Source organism: Halichoerus grypus, chromosome 8 (genome assembly GCF_964656455.1).
Source record: "Halichoerus grypus chromosome 8, mHalGry1.hap1.1, whole genome shotgun sequence".
NCBI classification, from domain to species: Eukaryota; Metazoa; Chordata; class Mammalia; order Carnivora; family Phocidae; genus Halichoerus; species Halichoerus grypus.
Window position 1 is genome coordinate 6,048,688 of NC_135719.1, and position 19,613 is coordinate 6,068,300.

At 53.6% G+C, this 19,613-nt stretch overlaps 1 protein-coding gene across 5 annotated transcripts in view; it reads right to left on the reverse strand.

Annotated features, from left to right (window-relative positions):
• Positions 1-3,835: 3,835 nt before the first annotated feature.
• WDR93 (WD repeat domain 93) overlaps positions 3,836-19,613 on the reverse strand; it is a 43,401-nt gene continuing 27,623 nt past the window's right edge. For 3 of the 5 annotated variants that reach the window (XM_078078881.1, XM_036069901.2, XM_078078879.1), the window contains 8 exons: positions 19,046-19,116; positions 18,403-18,489; positions 17,220-17,339; positions 15,621-15,834; positions 13,740-13,803; positions 12,755-12,911; positions 12,227-12,425; positions 3,836-4,174 (listed from right to left, as the gene is read on the reverse strand). In XM_078078881.1, coding sequence (XP_077935007.1) covers positions 4,078-4,174; positions 12,227-12,425; positions 12,755-12,911; positions 13,740-13,803; positions 15,621-15,834; positions 17,220-17,339; positions 18,403-18,489; positions 19,046-19,116 — 1,009 coding nt within the window. In that variant the 3' untranslated portion in view covers positions 3,836-4,077. The remainder of the gene's footprint in view (positions 4,175-12,226; positions 12,426-12,754; positions 12,912-13,739; positions 13,804-15,620; positions 15,835-17,219; positions 17,340-18,402; positions 18,490-19,045; positions 19,117-19,613) is intronic. The other 2 variants (XM_078078880.1, XM_078078882.1) reach the window with 2 other exon arrangements.

Genomic DNA, 19,613 nt, shown 5'->3' on the forward strand with positions numbered 1-19,613 from the left:
GGAAACCACCTCAGAGCTCATTTGCAGTGCTCGGCCCGGCCGGGAGGCGCGGTAACTCAGAGCGGGCCGGCGACACGGCTGTGTCATTCAGTCGGCCAGGCGCACCCTGGCCAGCATTTGGCCGCGGAGAGTGGGATCCAAAAGCAGAGGCCCTGCAGGGGGGCAGACCTCACACCTCCACTGACCACCCCCTTTCCCACACCTCCCCTCCCATCTTGCTTTCCCCTCCCAGGACCCTAACCGGAGCAGAGTGGGAAGTCCTTCCCAGGGGCCTAGCCAATTTAGAAAATCTGTTTGCATGGCAAAGGCCCTGTGGTTTAGGATGGGGAATTAAAGTTATTAGCAAGTCTTTTCACAGATAAGTGGGGCTCATTGGCCAGCGCCCTCCCCTGGGGCGAGCCTGGCCTCCCTCTCTCGGAGCCGGGAGCGGCCCAGTGTTTATTAGCACCCGGGTGTGAATTTTCATTAACACGTCTCTGCTAATAAGACAGAGGACCGGGCATGGGAAGGGGTCTCCTCGCACCGCTCCTGCGCCTGCGCCCCCTTGCTGGGCCAGTGCCCCCCGCACCCGATCCGAGGCGCTGGGGCGGCCAGCGGCTTCCAGGTAGGCGAGAGCCTGTGCCCTCTCGGTTCTCCGCCCACCAGCCTGCGAAGGCGGCCAGCTGGTGGGGCCGTGTTAAGGATGGGAACGTGCAGTAAGGAGAGGTCAGGGGCAGCGTTGGATGGGGACCCGACGGGAGTGCAGCTTCCCCGGGGTGCACACACAGCTGAACACCAGCCTGTCTCGAGGACGAGGACGAGGGTACTGGGTGGTGCCCCCCCCGGGGGCCCTGGCAGGGGGCGGCGCGCGCCTGCTGGGAGGCGGGAGCCAGAGGCCGGCATGAGCACGGGGTGCCCCACCGGGCCACAGGCGGGTGCTGCCTCCTCCTTGGGGAGCTGCTTTCACGGCTGGCCGGGTCAGGACCCAGCGGGCACAGGCCCACGGAGCGGCTCCCGCCAGCCGGGCTCGGTGGTAAGGGCTTTAAATTCAGCGCCGGACCTCAGGTCCTCTGAGCCCGGGAGCCGCAGGGGAGGTGGGCAGGTGTGTGGGCTTAGGCCTATTTTACGGAGCGGGACACGGAGCACAGAACCCGGGGAATCGTTCACAGAGCGAGTGCCTCGCCGTCGGGGCGGGGGCAGCGGTGGGTGGTGGTTGACACATCAGGTCCCGGCAGGCGCGTGCGTGCGTGCGTGCGTTGGGAGGTGCAGAATGAGGCCCCTCGCGCTCCTTGGCCGCCCGTGCTATTGCTAGCAGGGAAGCTGCTTCTGCTCGCTGAGCAGGGATGTTGCTCCCGCTGAGAAGGCTGCACTGTGTGGGTGCTGATGCCGATGGGCCACGTCCTAAGGAGGGGCAGCTAAGCTGATGGTTTTATAGCCAAGACATTTACTCAAGGACATGCTACATGGGTCACCATATGAACCCCGGGGGGGAGGAAGAGGGTAGTGGTCACGGTTGTCTGTCGGCGGATGGGAGGGGATAGGACTGAGGCTGGGCCAGGCCTCGTGTGCCTGGGTGGTGCGTCTGGAGGAGGCTGAGCCCAGATGTCCCTCTGGCCACGTGTTGCTAAATAAAGAGGGCCATCTGAGGGGCACGCTGATGCACCAGGCTTCTGAAACAGCCTGTATCTGGAGAACCAGGGTAGCACAGGGCTGGGGAGGGCAGCTAGGCCGAACTGCAAAGCCCCTGCTTATCCCAGGGCGAGGCCAGGAGCCACCTTGTCCACCCCACTCCCCAGATGTCATCCCTGCGTTTGCACAACGCTGAGCGTGATGCCTCCTGACTATGGCACCTTGGGCACTCCTCTGACTCACACTACTTCCAACAGTCCCCTGAGAAGACCCAAGGTTCTCTTTTTTAGAGAGAGAGAGTGAGCACACTTGTGTGCCCACAGGGTGGGTGAGGGGGAGAATCTCAAGCAGACTCCCCCCGAGATCAGGACCAGAGCTGAAATCAAGAGTTGAACATTTAACTGAGCCACCCAGGCAGCCCGAGGAGACCTAAGGTTCTCGGTCCTTCTGAGGGGTTCTGTCACCCAGTGGGCAAGGACCTCTTTTGGGGACCACTGGCACCGCCCGCTCAGCCCCCGGTGGCGCACCAGCCCTGAGTGGGGCTAGAGCCGTGGGTCCCCCGCTCAGCGCTGCTTAGACCTCTTCTGCCCGTTTCCCGGCACTTTGCCCAGCCCTGGGTCCTCTGCCCTCCTCCCCGCCCCCCTCCAGTGTACCTGGCATATGAGGCTCCTTGTGAATGCCCCACCTCCCCTCCCCCCACACACTAGGCAACGAGGTGGCCTGGGTGGGCAGCACATGACTTTGGAGAGGGGGGACAGGGCCAGCTCAGCACCCCTCCTGCCTTCTTCCCATGTGACCTGGCATTTCCCTGTCTTCAGACGGCTCTCCCCTCCTTAGTTTGGGTGGGCGTGACCTCCATGTCCCTCCAGGGATGGGCCCGTGTCACAGGCCTGCACGGTCAACCCCTGAGTGCTTCAGGAACGTGACCACACTCAGACCCGTGAGAAGCAGGCTTCGGACTTTGCTGGAACCGTCCAGAAAGGGACACTGGCTGTGGGTGCTGTTGCCGGGCATGCTGCCAGCCAAGCAGAGGGCCTCCCTTTTTAAAAAGGGAACCAAAAGCGCGATGGAAAGAGAGTGCTGCTGTTCTCCCACACCTGGAGCCAGCCACGTGGCAAGCACCCCGCCTGGAGTTTTACATTACATGCGCCAACCCGGAAGCTCATGTGAGTTGAGTCTCTGACACCTGCTGGTGAGAAAGTCCTTTAGGACTTGATACGAGCTGTTCCAGGCCGTGTACCCGGAGCCTCAGTTTCCCTTCTGTGACATGTGGATAATGATGACCTCTCCATTTCACAAGGTTACTTGAGGCGCACGGGTCAAGCCCACAATCACAGTAGTGGCCCGTAAACGTTCGTCCCCTGTCCCATTCGGGTGGTGTGTGAGGCCACGGCCGTCATCCTAAGTTTGCCTCCCTCACCGGAAACGAGAGTGGCCCCCGGGCGTGCCGTCTGGAGGGACAGGGTTGTTGTGAGAGTCGCAGTTGCTGCCCGGCTCTAGCTTGCCCCGTGGGAGGCCCAGGGGCGGGGTACCTGGGGGGGGGGGGACCTCTCCGTCCAGGGACGTCCTGCGGTCAGTACCAGCGCCGTGAAGGAGGTGTCGTGGCAATGAGGAGCGTGTGTGACCCCAGGGAGGAGAGGGATGGGGGCACAAAGGGAGCTGCCTGTCACCCGCCTGCCGGGATCCGGGGACACGGGGACGCGTCAACCACCTGCAGTTGTCAGACGCACCACACGGTGTCCTCGGAGAGGCAGGCGGAGGCCCTGAGGGGGGCAGCCCTCCGTCCTGGGCTCCTGGAAGGGCCGTTTCCAGAAGAGAAAGGCACCTCTCTGCCCCGCTCCTGTCCTCCACCCCACCCCCCCCCCCGGCCTCCTCTAGGGTTCCAGGCCAGCAGTGGTACAGTCCCTGCCTGCCACCTCGCCTCTCAGGCCCCTGTGACCTCAGGCAGTGCCCAGCCACTCTGAGCCTCAGCCTCTCCGAAGTGATTCCAGAAAGGTCATGCGCCGGCACACAGAGGGAGAGGAAGTGGGTGGGGAGAAAGGGGGCCACAGAGTAGCTGGGGTAGCCTGGGGTCTTGCTCATTTGAGCAAAGTGACTCTCCTGGGCCTAGAAGGCGAGGGGTCCTCACAAGGCCCGGGACTCTGCCTGAAACCACTGCCGGGGCGCTGCTAGGGTCTGGCTGGGTGGGAAGGCAGGGCTGCACGCCACAGCAACTCTGGAGTCTGGAAACAGTATCGCTGTTTATTGGGGTGACACATCTGCCCATCCGAGGGCTCTGACAAGCGGCTTAAGGTTGAAGGCTCCCCAGATCATACCTCCGCCTTGCTGAGGTCCCAGACGGCCAGTCCAGCAGGCCCCTGGGCCTACTGAGCTGCAGCCCTTTGTCACCGCGTCTCTTGCCGTCGGGGCACCCTGGGCTGAAGCGGGCCTGCGGTCGGCCTTTTCACAGAGCCCAGGGCAACAGCCCAGTCACTTCCGGAAGTTCTCTCTTTGGAGAAGCAAGGAATATCTGCGAAGGCGGGTCCAGTGCTCCTGCTCTTTCACCTTCTTCTCCAGCTTCTGGAACCTGTGGGCCACACAGATGGGGATGAGAGGAAACCGCCTGGTGCCGTCTGCCCCCCACCCCTCCCGCTCCTAGGTCCCCGGGCAGCCCCTGACGGCCCTGTGCTAAACTAAGAAAGTCTCCAAACGGCACATCCACTGCCTGTCTGTGTCCTCAGGACTCAGCCGGGTGCACAGCCCGCCCTCGGAACCCCTTTACTGCCTGACGACAGGGCCGGCGTCCTAAACCAGGAGGCGCGCCCCGACAGAAGTCACCGCGCGCTGGGGGGCTCGCGGTCCGTGTGCGTGGACCACCGCGAGCCACATCACAGTGCCAACACGTCCAGTGAATAAACACTCCCTGAACATCGACTAGTGTCACCAGCTGGACCCCAAGCCCTGACCTTGACTGCCGCCTATTTGTACCCACCGACTTTTGTCCCGCATTTTTCCTTAAGCCCTTCTTTCCAAACAAGTAGTTTTATTTACTTTTTTTTTTTTTTAAGATTTTATTCATTTGAGAGAGGGAGATGCGAGACAGAGCACAAGCAGGGAGGAGAAGGAGAAGCAGGCTCCCTGTTGAGCAGGGTGTCCCACGTGGGGCTTGATCCCTTTCCAGCGTATCTCTTAACTCAGGCAAAAGACCCAAGGGGCACAGCAATTGTGATTGAACCCGAAACTACCCCTCAAGCAATGACATCTACCCAGAGACTTCCGGAGGCCCAGGCCACCCAGACCGGTTTGAACTTAACCCCCAGCTCACGCCTGCGCACATGGACCATGGAGTGACCCACGGAGGGACCGACAGTTACCTTTACCTCAATATAATACTAAAATCTCCACCTGAGGAGGAGCAAAAGCCTTGTTTACATAACAACCTATGTGCAGGCATGTTTCCTTAAGGCACATGCATGACCCTATGCCCACCTCTACGTACCATGACGAGGCTTCCCTGTTTAATATTCATCCTAACCCTCAATCAAAGGAACCCATTCACCCTTGCTCAGGGAGTCCCGGCTTTGGAAGTTATTCCCCGTGATCTCCTCATTGGCTGCAATGTGTGCGACAGCTCGCCTGGGGTAGTTTCCCAGTGAACTCACGTTGGTTTGGTTACACCAGTGACAGGCACGGGCGCTGCAAGTATGGGAAAGACCAGAGTGCCTAAGACAGCCCCGGTTCCCCCCCCCCCCCCCCCCCCCCCCCCGCCCTGCCCCGGTTTCCTAAGGGTGACAGGAATGAAAGAAGGCTTGTAATAGGAGGCATGTAAATGCCACCGAGGTCAAATGGAGGAAGGAGGAAGGTTCCACCCTGCCCGGGAGTGCTCCTGGGAGGTAAGGCGTTTGAGTTGGGTCTCTTACAAAATAAGAGGTTAATTACAAAACAAAACAAAAAAAACCAAGTAAATGCACTTCAGTAGAGGAGAGTCAGAGAAGTCCAGGAGTCCCCCCTCATTCTGCAGGCAGAGGTGGCCGCTGGGAGCACGCGGAGGACGCCTTCGCTCTGGGGAAGGGGTGCGGGCTGCGGGCCAGGCTTCTGCCTGTGTGCACGGAGGGTGTCAAAACGCCGAGGGCAGGCAGGAGGAGGGCTCCTTCTGGGGAGCAAGGCAGCGATTGCAGCTTTGGATTTGTTTGGAGGCTCTGCTTGCCAAGGGACGTCCACACGGAGATGTAGCTGGTACTCAGTGGACTCACTAAAACATTTTTTCACTTCAAAAAGTAATCTATACTTTGCTTTAAAAAAAAATCAAAGAATCCAGGTGGATATACAATTACAAGCAATCTCCCTCTCACCGCAGATCCTGGTTTTCCGTTCCCAAGGCAACCGTAATTAACAGCTCCTTGTAAATCCTTGGAAATTGTTTATACACGTATAAGCATAGACGGGCATAAAATCTTTTTTTTTTTTTTTTTTTTGCCACACACTGTTGTACACCCTGGTGTTTGCACTGGAAAAGTATCCTAGAAACTGCTTCTAGGTGGCACTCACAGATCCGCCACCTTCTCTTGCCCTATCGAGGACCCTCGGGGCTGCCAATCTTTTGTTAATGCCTTCCAGGCTGCAGTGAGCGTGCGTGCGTGCGGGAGCGAAGGGGAGGGAGGTGGCAGTGTGTGCGGGTTACACACTCAGGCTTTGAACCCAGACTGTGTGTGCCTCGCTTACAAGCTGGTGACCCTGGGCAGGCGATTTGCCCTCCGTCAGCCTCAGCTTCCTCGCTGTGCAGTGGGGACAGTAATGACAGTAAAAAATAGCACCCGGCACACAGTAGGGGCTCAGTACAGGTCAATTATCATAATATGTCTGCCGCTGATAAATTAGTGGAAGTGAAATTTCTGGGTCAGGAGGTCAAAACAACAGGGATGGCTCAGTTGGTGGATGGGTTGTAAGTTCGAGCCCCACATTAGGTGTAGAGATTACTTAAAAATTAAATCTTAAAAAAAGGAAAACGTGACCGTCCAAGAGGCAGCTGAATAGATGGCATGAGGGCCAGTTTTATTTATTTACTTATTTATTTTAAAGATTTTATTTATTTATTCGACAGAGAGAGAGACAGCGAGAACAGGAACACAAGCAGGGGGAGTGGGAGAGGGAGAAGCAGGCTTCCCGCGGAGCAGGGAGCCCGATGCGGGGCTCCATCCCAGGACCCTGGGACCATGACCTGAGCCGAAGGCAGACGCCTAACGACTGAGCCACCCAGGTGCCCCAAGGGCCAGTTTTAAAAGGAAGCCTGAAAATAAAGCCGTCATGTGTTAAGACGTGGGTGATTTTCAACATACACCGTTGGTGTGGAGACGGCCTTTCTCTATGATCTAATGCTAAGTAACGGCTCGCCTTTCCTGCGTGTGCCATAATGTCCCATGCGGAGATACGGCTGCCACTTACTTCATGCACGAAGACACTGAGGCCTGTCCCGTCACTCAGAGGCCCCCAGTCTGTGTCCCGGTCCTATTGCACAGCTTGCACCCTGAATTTGAGGCTCTTTATGCCCGCCCTTCAGTGAAGCCTAAGGGAGAAGGTGGAAAACTCCAGCTACCTGACCCTCGAAAACTTGTTTGGCTAGATGAGCAGCCATATTTGCTCCTACCTAAAGACAAACCAGGAAAAAATTATTCATAACACACTGGCACAGAACTCTCAAAATCAAAAGAAAATGAACTCACGCTTGGGAAAAAGATCCAAGGCAAGTCAAGGAAGGAGAGAGAGAAACGTACATTATATGTAACAAAAAGCTGCTCAATCTCCTTCACTTCCTAATGAAAATAGGAATGAGCTCTCAATTCCTGCCGGCCCAGCCCCTGGCTCCCTTGACTGTGGACCCGGTCTGTTGCGTCACCCCAGAAGCCCACCTTCTGACAGAAAGCTGGCTGCGGAGAACCCCCAGTTTTGCTGGGCTCTGTGTTCCACAGGGAATAAAGGGAAAGCGAGACAGAGAGGAGAGAGACATAGAGAGGAAGGGACACTCTGTTTCTGTCTGCTTCCTGGTGTCCAGAAATTTCTGTCTTGTGATCAAGTTTGACCCGGCCAGAGATGGCAGACTCTAAAGCAGGGCAGGGAGCCAGGAAATGGTGCCTGGAGACCGGGGCTGGAGGAGAGCAGAAGCCAGGCCTCAGGGAAGGGGTGGCGGGGTGGGGGGTGGGGGCACATATTTGGTGCTAACTGGCCTCCTTTTAAAGCCCCAAAGGCAGGCTCCCTTTCGCACTGGCTGTTTACAAAAGTCCCAAGTGCAGGTTTTGTGAAAACAATTTGGACAGATTATTGCAAGTCTGAAACTTTGAATCGATTGCCACATAAACCCATTGCCTTGAAATTTCACCTAGTTTTAGGGCCAATGGAAGCTGTTTCAGACATGAGGAATAAAAAGGGGAGAAAAAGATGAGATTAAAATTTGGGGGACATATATGGGTATGTGTGAGAAACAACAATAGGAAAATGTTAATGACAGAGTCTAAGATGGTATGTGGATGTTCAGTGACTTTTTTTTTCTCAAAGCTGCTGTATGTCTGAAAATTTTCAAAATAAGGGGCGCCTCAGTGGCTCAGTCGGTTGACTCCAATTCTTGATTTTGGCTCAGGTCACGATCTCATGGTTATGAGAACGAGCCGCATGGAGCCTGTTTAAGATTCTCTCTCCTTCTCCCTCTGCCTTCCCCCCCCCCCCCACCCTATGTGCACTTTCGAAAGGGAAGAAAGAAAGCAAGAAAGCAAGAAAGAAAGAAAGGAAATTTTCAAACTAAAATGTTGGGGCAGGGACTACTCTTTGGGAAAACCCCAGGTACCAGACCTCAGAGCAAGTAGAACAGGAAAAGGCTTCTTTAAATCAATGTTTCCCAATTTATTGCTGGGACCCAATTTAGAAAATGGGCTTTCTATTGAGATCAGGCCCAAGTAAATGTTCCTTCAATCTGGGCTGGCCACAACCACACAGTGTGACCCCTCCCAGCTCCTGCTAAGTCCCGGGACCCAGTGAGCACTTCCCTGAGCTTTTCTGTTCCCAAGCTCTCAAGCCCCTGGTCCCTGATGTCCCACCTGGCCAGCCCCTCCAGTCTTCTCCCCTGCAGAAGGTTCCCCGGGAGGCAGTTCTCTCCACCCCTCCCAGTGGCTATGGGGCCTTCCCAGGCAGAGGCTGGGGTGTGGGACCTAAGAGCTAAGCTGTGTTGACAGGAAGGAAAGACATTTGAAAAAGGGGGCTGTAGATAAGTCCCACTCCAGGGGCACCTCGGTGGATCAGTTGGTTAAGCGTCTGCCTTTGGCTCAGGTCATGATCCCGGGGTCCTGGGATCGAGCCCCGCATTGGGCTCCCTGCTCAGCGGGAGCCTGCTTCTCCCTGTCCTCCTGCTTGTGCTCTCTGTCACTATCTCTGTCTCTCTCTCTCTTTCTCAAATAAATAAAATCTTAAAAAAAAAAAAAAAGAAAAGAAAAGTCCCATTCCCACAGGAGCACAGACTGGAGGAGGTCAGGGCAGAAGAACCTCATCCTTATGAGAGCAGGCCCGACCACAGGGGAGTGGAGAAATATATGGTAGACACATCTTTCCATGGACATTACATAGGCGTTAAAAACCATATTTATAAGGAGTTTTTTCTTAAAAAAAATAATTATATTCTGGAGTGACACAAAGCCAGACTTAAAAACTGAACATGAAACAGGATCTCAACTTAGTAAAAACGCCAAAGGGAAAACCTGAAGGAAATGCACTAACATAGGAGGAAGAGCAGTGCTAGGGTTTTTGTGTGGATTGTGGGTTATTTAAATTTTTTTTTTTTTGCATTGTCCTGTTTTCCAAATTTCTGTAAGTGCATATATAATAACTTCTATCAGAAATAATGAATAACTTTTTTACAAGGGAACTACTCAGTTACAGTACTAAGTTCCTCTTGAAGCAAATTTCAGGGGCTATGTAGGGTTCCTTCTGCGGGTGTCTGAGTACTAATCTCCACTTATACCTTGTTTGAGGGTGGGCCTTGTCAATCAGGGACTAAGGCAGCCTGAGTTGGCCCGACCCTCTGCCGTCAGGCAGGAGGTGAGCCTCCCAGTACTGGAAATGTGGGGCAGGCGGGGCCCATTCCCCCAAATGGGGCAGCCAGTTGGCTTCTGGGTCAAGTGGGAAGGGTCACCCTTTCTAGGCCAGTAAAAGAGGGGGTCAGACTGAAAGGCAGAAATGGAAACAAGCTCCTTAAACAAGGAGTTCTCTGGGTCTCATCAAGAAAGAGCTCCAGACATTACTCAGCCATCAAAAAGAATAAAACCTTGCCACTTGCAACGACGTGGATGGAACGAGAGGGTATTATGCTACGCAAAATAAGTCAGAGAAAGACAAATACTATATGATTTCACTCATGTAGAATTTAAGAAACAAAACAGATGAACATAGGGGAAGGGAAGGAAAAATAAAATAAGCTGAAAATTGAGAGCGAAGCAAACCATAAGAGACAAACTCTAGGAAACAAACTGAGGGTTGCTGGAGGGGAGGTGGGGGGATGGGGTAACTGGGTGATGGGCATTAAGGAGGGCACTTCATGTAATGAGCACTGGGTATTATATGCAACTGATGAATCACTAATTTCTACATATGAAACTGATTTTAAAAATTTAAAAAAGAAAGAGCTCTAGAAAGCTCCATGCCAGGACATCCCCCGAGGAGAACAGTCACACTACAGCCATGACCTAAACTCATACTCTTGACTTTTTTTTAAACCATTATTTTAAATTTTCCAAAATAACATATTATTTTTGTAGAAAAGCTGCAAGTAGGGAAAACACAAAGAAAAAAAATCACACATACATCATCACCCAAATACAACTACCATTATTATGGGTATACACACTTCCAGTCTTTTTTACTCAAAATCAGGATTATACTGTAATATTTTATAACCTCTCCCCATCTTTTATTTAGAAAGATTTCAAACCTACAGAAAAGTTGCAAGTAGTACAATGAACCTACACCTATAATTCACCACCAGTGAACATTTTGTCTGTCTCTTTCTATGAATATTTTCCTGGGTTTCACTTCATATTTTCTCTTTCTCTCTCTAAACGTTTTCCTGGCCTGCTTGAAAGTAAGTTGTAGACTTCATGATGCTTCACCCTTAAATTCTTCAGCCGCATGTCCTCAGAACGAGTCAAGCCATCAAGGGTTAAAATAAGAACCCTCCGTGGGAGGAGCAGCCAAACACTCTTGGTAAATCTTCAACCAGGGGAAATGTCCACTGACCCCTTCTTTGCTGTCCTCCCCCAAGACCCACAGACCATCCCCCTCTCCTGAGGAATGGCCCTGCTTCCCTCCCAGGGATGCTGAAAGCCACCAGGCAGCCCACCAAGCCCAGGAAGGAACTGAGTGCGGCAGGTAAATGCTGTCATGGGGGCCGTGGCGCCACCTGGCGGTGGTGTTTAGAGTTTCCCGGGCACGAACTGGGATTAACCCAGCATCATTCTTGGACCTACCTGTGCCCAGCACTTAACACGTATTATCGCTCGAATACCTACAAAATGTGAGGGCCGGGCATCGTCGACGAGTCCACAGCACAGCGTGGTGCACCGTGGGTGTTGGACTAAGCTTTTTTGAATTAACGAGCAAACTGAGGCTCTTGGAGGTTAAGGGACTCAACAAGGTCTCAGGGTTTGTAAGTGGTGGCGTCGGATTTCAGACCTGAGAATCCTGGCCATTCCACTTCATTCCTCTGGAGGCAAGAGTAAATAGCAAAAGCGGGAGTGGTCATAAAGGGTTGTTACATGGCCAGGAGAGATCAGAGAGTCCCAGAGCGGACACTACAGAAGGTCCTGGAAGGGAAGGGGCCACCAGAGTCCCCCGCTCTGTCGTGGCGAGAATCCAGGGCTCCACTCATGACCCCGTCCCGCCTAAAGTGTATGGTCCAATCACGACACAAATCATCAATAAGAATTTGCAAGACGCCAGAAATTTGTGGCAGATAGATTAGAAGAGGCACCTGCTTCTCCAGAGCAGACAGAGTACAGCTCACGATGCTTCTACAGCAGAAAGGGCTTCGGACAGAGTCCCGGCCGGACTGGATCAGTGGAAAGGGGAGAGACGCAGGACCTAACCGTTTGTCCAGATGATGGATAAAGCAGAGGGGGCTTGGACCAGGGGCTGGCAAAGTTTCTATAACTGGCCCAGGTCAGTGAGGCGGGCCTTACGGGTCATCTGGTGTCTGTGGGCGGTGCTCAGCAGCACAAGCAGCCATCCGTAAACCTAACAAACGGGCCTGACTGTTCCAGTAACACCTTATTCCGAGAAACGGGCACAGCCCCTTGTTGGCCAGCCCCTGTCTTTGATAATCCAAATATGATTTTTAAAAAAACCAAAGAATTGAGAAAGCAGAAAGCAAACACAGTCTTGACAAGGAGAAAACAGCCAGCGGCAGCCCCTCCTTACCAGCCTGAATCCACTGCTGAATCACCAAGCTGAACGGGAACGGGCTCCCGGGCTATGACAGGGTGGGGTCCCCCGCTGAAGGGGGAACCTAAATGCTGGACGGATCTTACCATCAAACACACGCCACTAGTCCCCCACCCAGAGACAACCCCAGCTGCAGGGATGGGAAGCAGACCCAGGACTCTACCTCTTCTGGAGGAAACTCTCACATCTTTTCTCCAAGGGCAACACCTGGGCAAAGGCCATGTTCTCTGTCATGTCAGTTTCAGGAATGGTGTGATTTCTTGAGATGTTTTCCAGGAGTGGGTAGGCCTCGAGATTAAAATAGAAAACAGAATTCTGGATGTTCTTGGTGTCGTCGGATTCAATTTCGTCTGGGTGGTCTCCTGAAACGAGAGAGCCGCGTGCTGTGGAGGGATGACCTTCTCTGTGGGCTGGGCGGGCGCAGGGGGGCTGCTCTCTGTTTGTAAAGACTGGGTCACTGGGACTGAGCTGTGGGGGGCTCACTTGATCTGGAGCAGCAGGATTCCAGAGAGAAGACCTTGCCTAGCGCTTTAACTAAGTGCCTAGTGAGGACTGAACAGCTGTGTCCTTTTGGCTTGTGGTGTGGGGTTGAAGAGCAGGGAAGAGATCGGGCGGCATCACCCTGTGCTTTGGGAGGGGACAGAGAGTGTCAGGGAAATGGTCAGCAGGCCACGGGGTCCCCCTCCTCTACCTCGGAGCAGGAAACACGGGTGTTGAACAGACACGGCAAACAAGGGCTTCCAGGGGACCGCCAGATGGTAGGTTCTGGGTAGAGCAAAGGCACAGATGATCTGAGGCTTGGCCACATCCATGAGCTGTACAGAGCCATTCTTGCTGAAGATCAGCAACTGGGAAGGAAAGAGATGGTGATGGGGACTTCTCTGTCACCTCCGTTTGGAATGAGAGAAGCAGCTGGCCATAACAACCGGCAATAGAACTGGTTTGCTTTCAGGCCCCCAGAGCTGCTCAGGGAGCAGAGAAGTGTGTGTTTACTACCCTGGGGGCCCCAGCAGCAACAGGCCCTCCTCCAGGTGCTGGGTCTGATCCTCTGTGGTGCTTCCCCTTCTACCCTGGCTTCTCTTCTAGTTCACCAGCATCCCCCCTGCTGGGGAGCTGGCCCTGCACATGGTTTCAGTGCTGCCTCTGTGCACAAACCCTTTCCTCCTGTCCTCGGGGGCCCCTGCTCAATCCAACGGCCCCTCCTGGACTGAGATCGGAGGCAGACCTCCCTCCTGCCTGGGCTCCTTCCTCCTTGAAGATGAGCATGCTAGATGTACTCCAATGCCATCGTCTTCCACCTGCCACACCGTTTCCCCTCCCCCACACTCAAACATCCGGCGCCTGTCCTTGTCCTCTCTACCCCCTCCTGTCACGGCCCCCCAAAGCAGCCGCCCACCCCTGCCAACTTCCGTAGGCTGTGGGCAACCCTCTCTCTGCTCCTGGCATCCAGTGCATCATGCCTCATGGCCTCTCTTGTCTCCCATGGCAGCTGCTTGGCGATTTGTCTGTCTTCCCAGCTGAACTGTGCACCCCAGCAGGGCAGCGACTTGCCCCTTCATCCCCACGTAGCCCAGAGCTAATCTAGTGCCTAGCGCTTGACAGGCCTTCAACACATAGTTTTTGAAGGACAAATGACCACATTTACTGAAGGGGAGAGAGGGGCATGAGGAACCTACCATGCCGGGTAAGGCTAGGACCGGGGCCACTGCACAGATGGCCTCATCCAGGTGCTTTATAGGCCTGCAGGAAACAAGACACACAGACATTCATACTGGAAGTGCTCAGGCTGTGCTAGCCTCTGCTGGGCATACATCCCAGACACACTCTTGTATATAAGCACCAGGAGACATGTCAGAGACTGTTCAGAGTAGCAAATACTGGGGACAATGTGATTGTCCACTGGTAGGAGCATGCCTCGTTGTGGTCTATTATATGACGGGCCGCAGTGCCGGTGGGAGAATAACCGAGCCGCGTTCCCCAACATGTGCGACTCCCATGAACAAGGCCGCAAGGTATAGAAGAAAAAGCGCTGAGAAACAAGCTGGAGAATACATAGGACATGATTCCATTTACAAATTCCCCAGATATGCACAGCTAAACGATAGGTGACTTGGAGATACAAGTGGTTAACTCTTACAGGAAAGTGAAGGAATGATGAATTTTGGAAACGGATATTAGAGATTGAAAAAGAAACTGGCCTTAATATTTGGCAGCAACTCCTATCAAAAGGTGGGGTCAAGGGGCGCCTGGGTGGCTCAGTCAGTTGAGCATCTGACTCTTGGTTTCCGCTCAGGTCACGGGCTCTCGGGTTGTGGGATTGAGCCCCGCTGCTTCCGGCTCCTTGCTCAGTAGGGAGTCTGCTTGAAAGATTCCCTCTGTCCCGCCCCCTCCTTGCGCACACGCACTCTCTCAATATAAATAAATAAATCTTAAAAAAAAATAAAATGTCTTAGAAAAGAAAAGGTGGAGTCAGTTTTCCCACTGCTTGACTGCAGGTGTCCACATGACATGCTCTGTCCAGTGTGCCAGGAGCAGAGACCTGGAAAGCATTTGTGCATTGCTTGCTGAGGGGACCCCTTAGGCTTCCAGGTGATGGAGGCTGAGACAGCCCGCAGGAGTCGCCACAAGGATGAGAAACAAGTGTCCTGGCCAACGGCCAGCTATGTGACTGAGGCCACCTAGGACCGTCCAGCCCCTGGCCGAACTGCCTGCTGCCTGAGGCACACATGAGAGCCTAAGCAAGACCAGTGGAGGAGCCGCCCATCTGAGCCTCGCCCAAATTGCTGACCTACAGGATCAGGGGGTCCTGGGCTAAACAGTGACTGTTTTCAGCCTTAGCTGACCTGGAGATGATCTATTTTTTTAAAAGATTTTATTTATTTATTAGAGAGACATAGTGAGAGAGAGCATGAGCAGAGGGGAGAGGGAGAAGCAGACTCCCCGCTGAGCAGGGAGCCTTACACGGGGCTCGATCCCAGGACCCCAGGATCATGACCTGAGCCGAAGGCAGACAGACGCTTAACCGACTGAGCCACCCAGGTGCCCCTGGAGATGATTCATTGCTTAAGCTTGTACAGGGGAGTTTCTCTCTCTCTCTAGACACACACACACACACACACACACACACACACACACACACACACAACCTGTAGTGTATATAGACTATACATCTACGTGTATACATATATGGTGTATATATATAGATACACCCTAAATACACACACATACATATTCTATAGATCATTTGCATGCATAAAGTATTTCACAATTTAAAAAAGAAAGAGACCCTTGAGGAAATGGATAAAAGGCTATTTTGGCAGAAATGATCCTCTTCTTGGTCATGTGGGACATGAAAGGTGTCATTTGCGCTGTCATACAATTTTGCGAGACAGGTTTTACATATCTATCCACGTATAAAAGACAGTGGGGACCTTGAGAAGCTCACAGGGAGGGTGGCGGCTACAGAGCAAGTGGACTCCTGCTGGGGAGGTGGTCAGTTTCCTATTAGTCGTCTGGTTGGCAGATCATTTACCCTGTCCTGCGCTCAAGCCACCAACCTCTCAACAAGCACGCTGATGGTGGGTCCTTGGGTCCTCTTGGCTGTCACCAGATAGAGAGAAGAATCTGTGCACAGCACCACACATTTCATATGGGATTTCAAGGGACTCTCAGGGTACATGTTCTGTCCTTTGTGGACTAAGAAGTACTTCAGGAAGTGAATGCTCTGGCAGGAACATCCCTTGGGAAGAGCGATGACCCCAAGAGGGAAACCTGGAGAAACAATCACAAAAGCAGGTCAGAAAAGTAGGTAGAGGATGATGCAGCCATGGGCGCAGGGTCTGTGACCAGCAGGTATATGAGGGATGTGAAGGCAAGATCCAGCAATGAGAACCCTCTGAGAGTGAAACCAGAAACCCCAATGCCCAGTGGGAGAGAAGAGCCCCCCTTCTGAGTATGGAGAGGTGCGGGGGACAGGGAGGACCAGCCCCGTGGAGGGGGGCAGAGTCAGCACTGGGACCAAAGAAAGGAAGCTACACCCAGCCAGGTCCTGAACCACAGCTGACCGTGGCAGGTCAAGGTGCATCAGAGGGGGCGAGGGGTGGGGTGGTCTCAGAGAAGAAGAGGGAGGTGTGTCTGTAGCCAAGCAATATCCAGAATGTATCAATATCCAGAAAAATGAAAGCAAGCTACTGGGCAAGTGAATGTGCAATTAGGATCATTCTTCTGCTCTTGACGTGTCTTTAGCTATTGTAAGAACGCTGTGGGTGCAGTAACTCAAGTTCAAGAGGGCCCATAGCCATGTTTATCTTTCCACCATGTGGGCAGAGTGCCTGCTATCGGAAACAACCATGGAATTCTTCAGATGGAAATAGGGGCACCTGGGTGGCTCAGTCAGTTAAGTGTCCGACTCTTGGTTTCGGCTCAGGTCATGATCTCATAGGTGGTGGGATAGAGCCACGTGTTGGGCTCTGTGCTCGGTGGGGAGTCTGTTTGAGGTTCTCTCTCTCCATCTCCCTCTGTACCTCCCCTCCCCCCCCTCAAATAAATAAATAAATGGAGACACTCCTTTAGATCCTGATCAATTTAGGGCAACTAGACCCCACTGATTTTCTCCACCTGCAGAGCTGGACCCAAGACCCTGGGGCCCTGGGCCTCTAGCAAGGTGCCACCCACCCAGAATAGCTGCTGGTCTTGCACTGGCCACCTTAGAGGTCTCTTAGCTTCCACACCAGTGAGGTTCTCACTGACAAGGGTGGGGGTAGAATAGCAGGAACGCAGACTTGCTTATTTTGAGAGCTTGAGGGATAGGAGGGAGGAGGGCTGAGGCTGCCATGATCCCACATCCTGGGCTGGAAGACACTTCCTCACCAGAGTGTGATAATGAGGTAATGGACAGACTTCCAGGCCCTGGTCCGGTGCCGGGTACCGAGCAAGCACTCAATAAATCCACAGGGAATGGGAATTATCAGCACATGTTAAGTTCAATAAATGCCCAGCGAATGAGCGGAGGAGGAGAAGGCAGGACCAGCTCCCCAAGTTGACTTAAGAACACAGAGTAACTAACAGAAGGCCCAGAGCCTATAGGAATTCCAGAGTTCCCGGACTCTCATTACCCAGAGACCCATCCAGGTGTTTGGCAGAGGTGGGGGGCTCACCTTCGGCCAGGTCCCACAGCGTGAGCACGCCATCCTCACAGGCCAGCACTAGGTAGGTGCAGGTGTAGCTGAGCTGGGAGACCGCAATGGGTGCAGCACAGGGCCAGACGCCCTCCGGGTCTAGTGGGGAGGACACCACGTGCTAGGCTGCCCCCCCAACCCCGCACCCACCCATCACCTCCACCTGCACAGCCCGAGACCCCGCCTCGTCTGCCTGCCTGGGATGTGGGCGGGAGCCGCTGTCCGGGCTCACCATCTCTCTCGCCTCTCAGCAATGCTGCCTCCTCCCTCAGGATAAAAGAAGGGGTCAGGCTAGTATTCCACGGCAGCGAACACTGAACGGGTGCTCACGAGGTGCTGAGCACTGTGGTAAGCGCTTTACATGCCTCCTTTCAGTTAATTCTCACAAGGGTCCCATGAGGTGAGTCCTGGTAGTACCCCCATTTCACAGATGAGGAAACTGAGGCAGAGATGTAAGCGACCTGCCCAAGGTCCCAGCCAGTCAGTACAGAGGTTGAGATTGGAAGCCATACTGCCTGGGAGAGGGCTGGAAGGAGAGAGGTTCTTCCTTTGTCCATTTTTACATTTTACTATACTTGTAAAGTATAATTCTGAAGCATAACGTAAATGTCCAGCTCAAGGAATTACCACAAAGTGAACTTGCTTACGTAACTGCTTCCATGAGTTTGTATAAACCAAACAACCAACACATTTCCAAAGTGCCTTCAATCTCAAAGAGCTTTCACATCCAGAGACCCTCTGGATTTTGCTATGCGTAACAAGCGCGAGCAGTGGGCAGGGATGGTGTAATGAATTAGCTCTGTGTTTCAGATGAGAAAAAGGGACTGGGGCTCTCGGTGACTGGCCTGACAGCACGCAGCTTGCAGGCCGTTGGGCCAGGGCTGGATCGGGCCTCTGATGCCAGGCCTCTGTTTACTTGAGCTGCCAAAGGAGCCCTAGGGACCTGACCGGGCTTTGTCCCTACTGACCTGTTCTCTTTAAGAAACAGGACCGTTCAGAGACAGAGCCTTGCGGTCACTCACACCCCAGCCACTGAGCCACCTGCTTCAGTCTGCACAGCTCTCGTCCCCTAAAGTGACACGTCAGTCACATGCCCTCAACTAAGCTGGAGAAGGACACATTCTGAGAGCCCCGAGCTTGGGCAACTCCCATCTCAAAGTACCGACTTTATCCTTCAGAGTTCGGTGAAGCGAATAGAGGAAGAAGTTGTGACTTCCAGCCCAGTGTATGCCAAGGACACAGGCTACCCCTGGGGAAGAAGAGAGAAAGAAGCATCACATAAGGAATCTGGGTACCCTCTGGTTCGTACGGAAAGTGTTTGCCCAAGAGGAAGTCGTTTTGCAATCAAAAGTGGTCAGTTCTAATGGGCAACAGGCAACAGAAGGACGTGCCTCCTGGGTGGGGGGCACCCCTGGGAGGGCTGTTCCTAGGGCCGAGTCACCTTCCCGGGTTGGGAGGACGGTCACACTGCCCCTTGGCTGCTTTCACATTTTCTGGATAATTCACGTCCTCTTGGCTGTCGGTGTTTTAAATAACCTTTTCTCCAAAATGAATTTGTGTCCAGAAGCAGCCCGGCAGGCTACGTGCTCACACCCTCCTCTGTGGCAGGTCACTCCCCGAAGACAATGCCAGCCTCCGTCATCAGGGAATCTAGGTGCCGTGCATCCAACCAGAAACAGTTACGCTCCAGCTGTGAAGCTGACGACCCACTTTCCGCCTCATTCCCTCCCACATACAGGGTCTGCTGAGGCATTCCCTCGAGTGGATCACTGCCAAGGATAACTCCCTGCGTCGTGTTCATTTACCTGAGGGGCCCTTGACTTCCACTGGCATTGTAATTATGCTGCTAGGAAGGAGGAAATGGAACGTGGCCATGCTGGGGAAAAAAAGAGACACCAGTCAGAGCCCCGGCAGACTCCTTGGCCAGGAGAGATGCTGGCAGAGTCTTGGTACTAAAACCAGACACGGGTGTTTAGGATGGACCTTCCCGGGGGTACAGGGCCATGAGGTCAATCACATTCTCTGTGCTGGTCCTGGTGGCTGCAGACCTTGGAAGTTGGTGAGGGCAGGGGGGGCTGAGCTGCGGGAGTCATTCCCAGGCTGGAAAGAGCACCCCCGCCCGAGCAAAACTTTCTCTGTCCTAGGGGAAGATCCCTTAGTGACCAGACTTGGCTCACTTATGCTGGGGGCAATCCAACTAGGGGGGTGCTAATAAATTTGCTCTTAAGAAAAAAAGCAAACCAATTACCTGATTTATAGAGTTTGCTTTTACAAGAGCTTGTGGTAGAAAGGCTCCCACTACAGACATTGAAGGCAGTTTAACAACTAGCCTGCAAGACTCCTAACTACCCTGCTAGGCAGTGTACCCCTGAA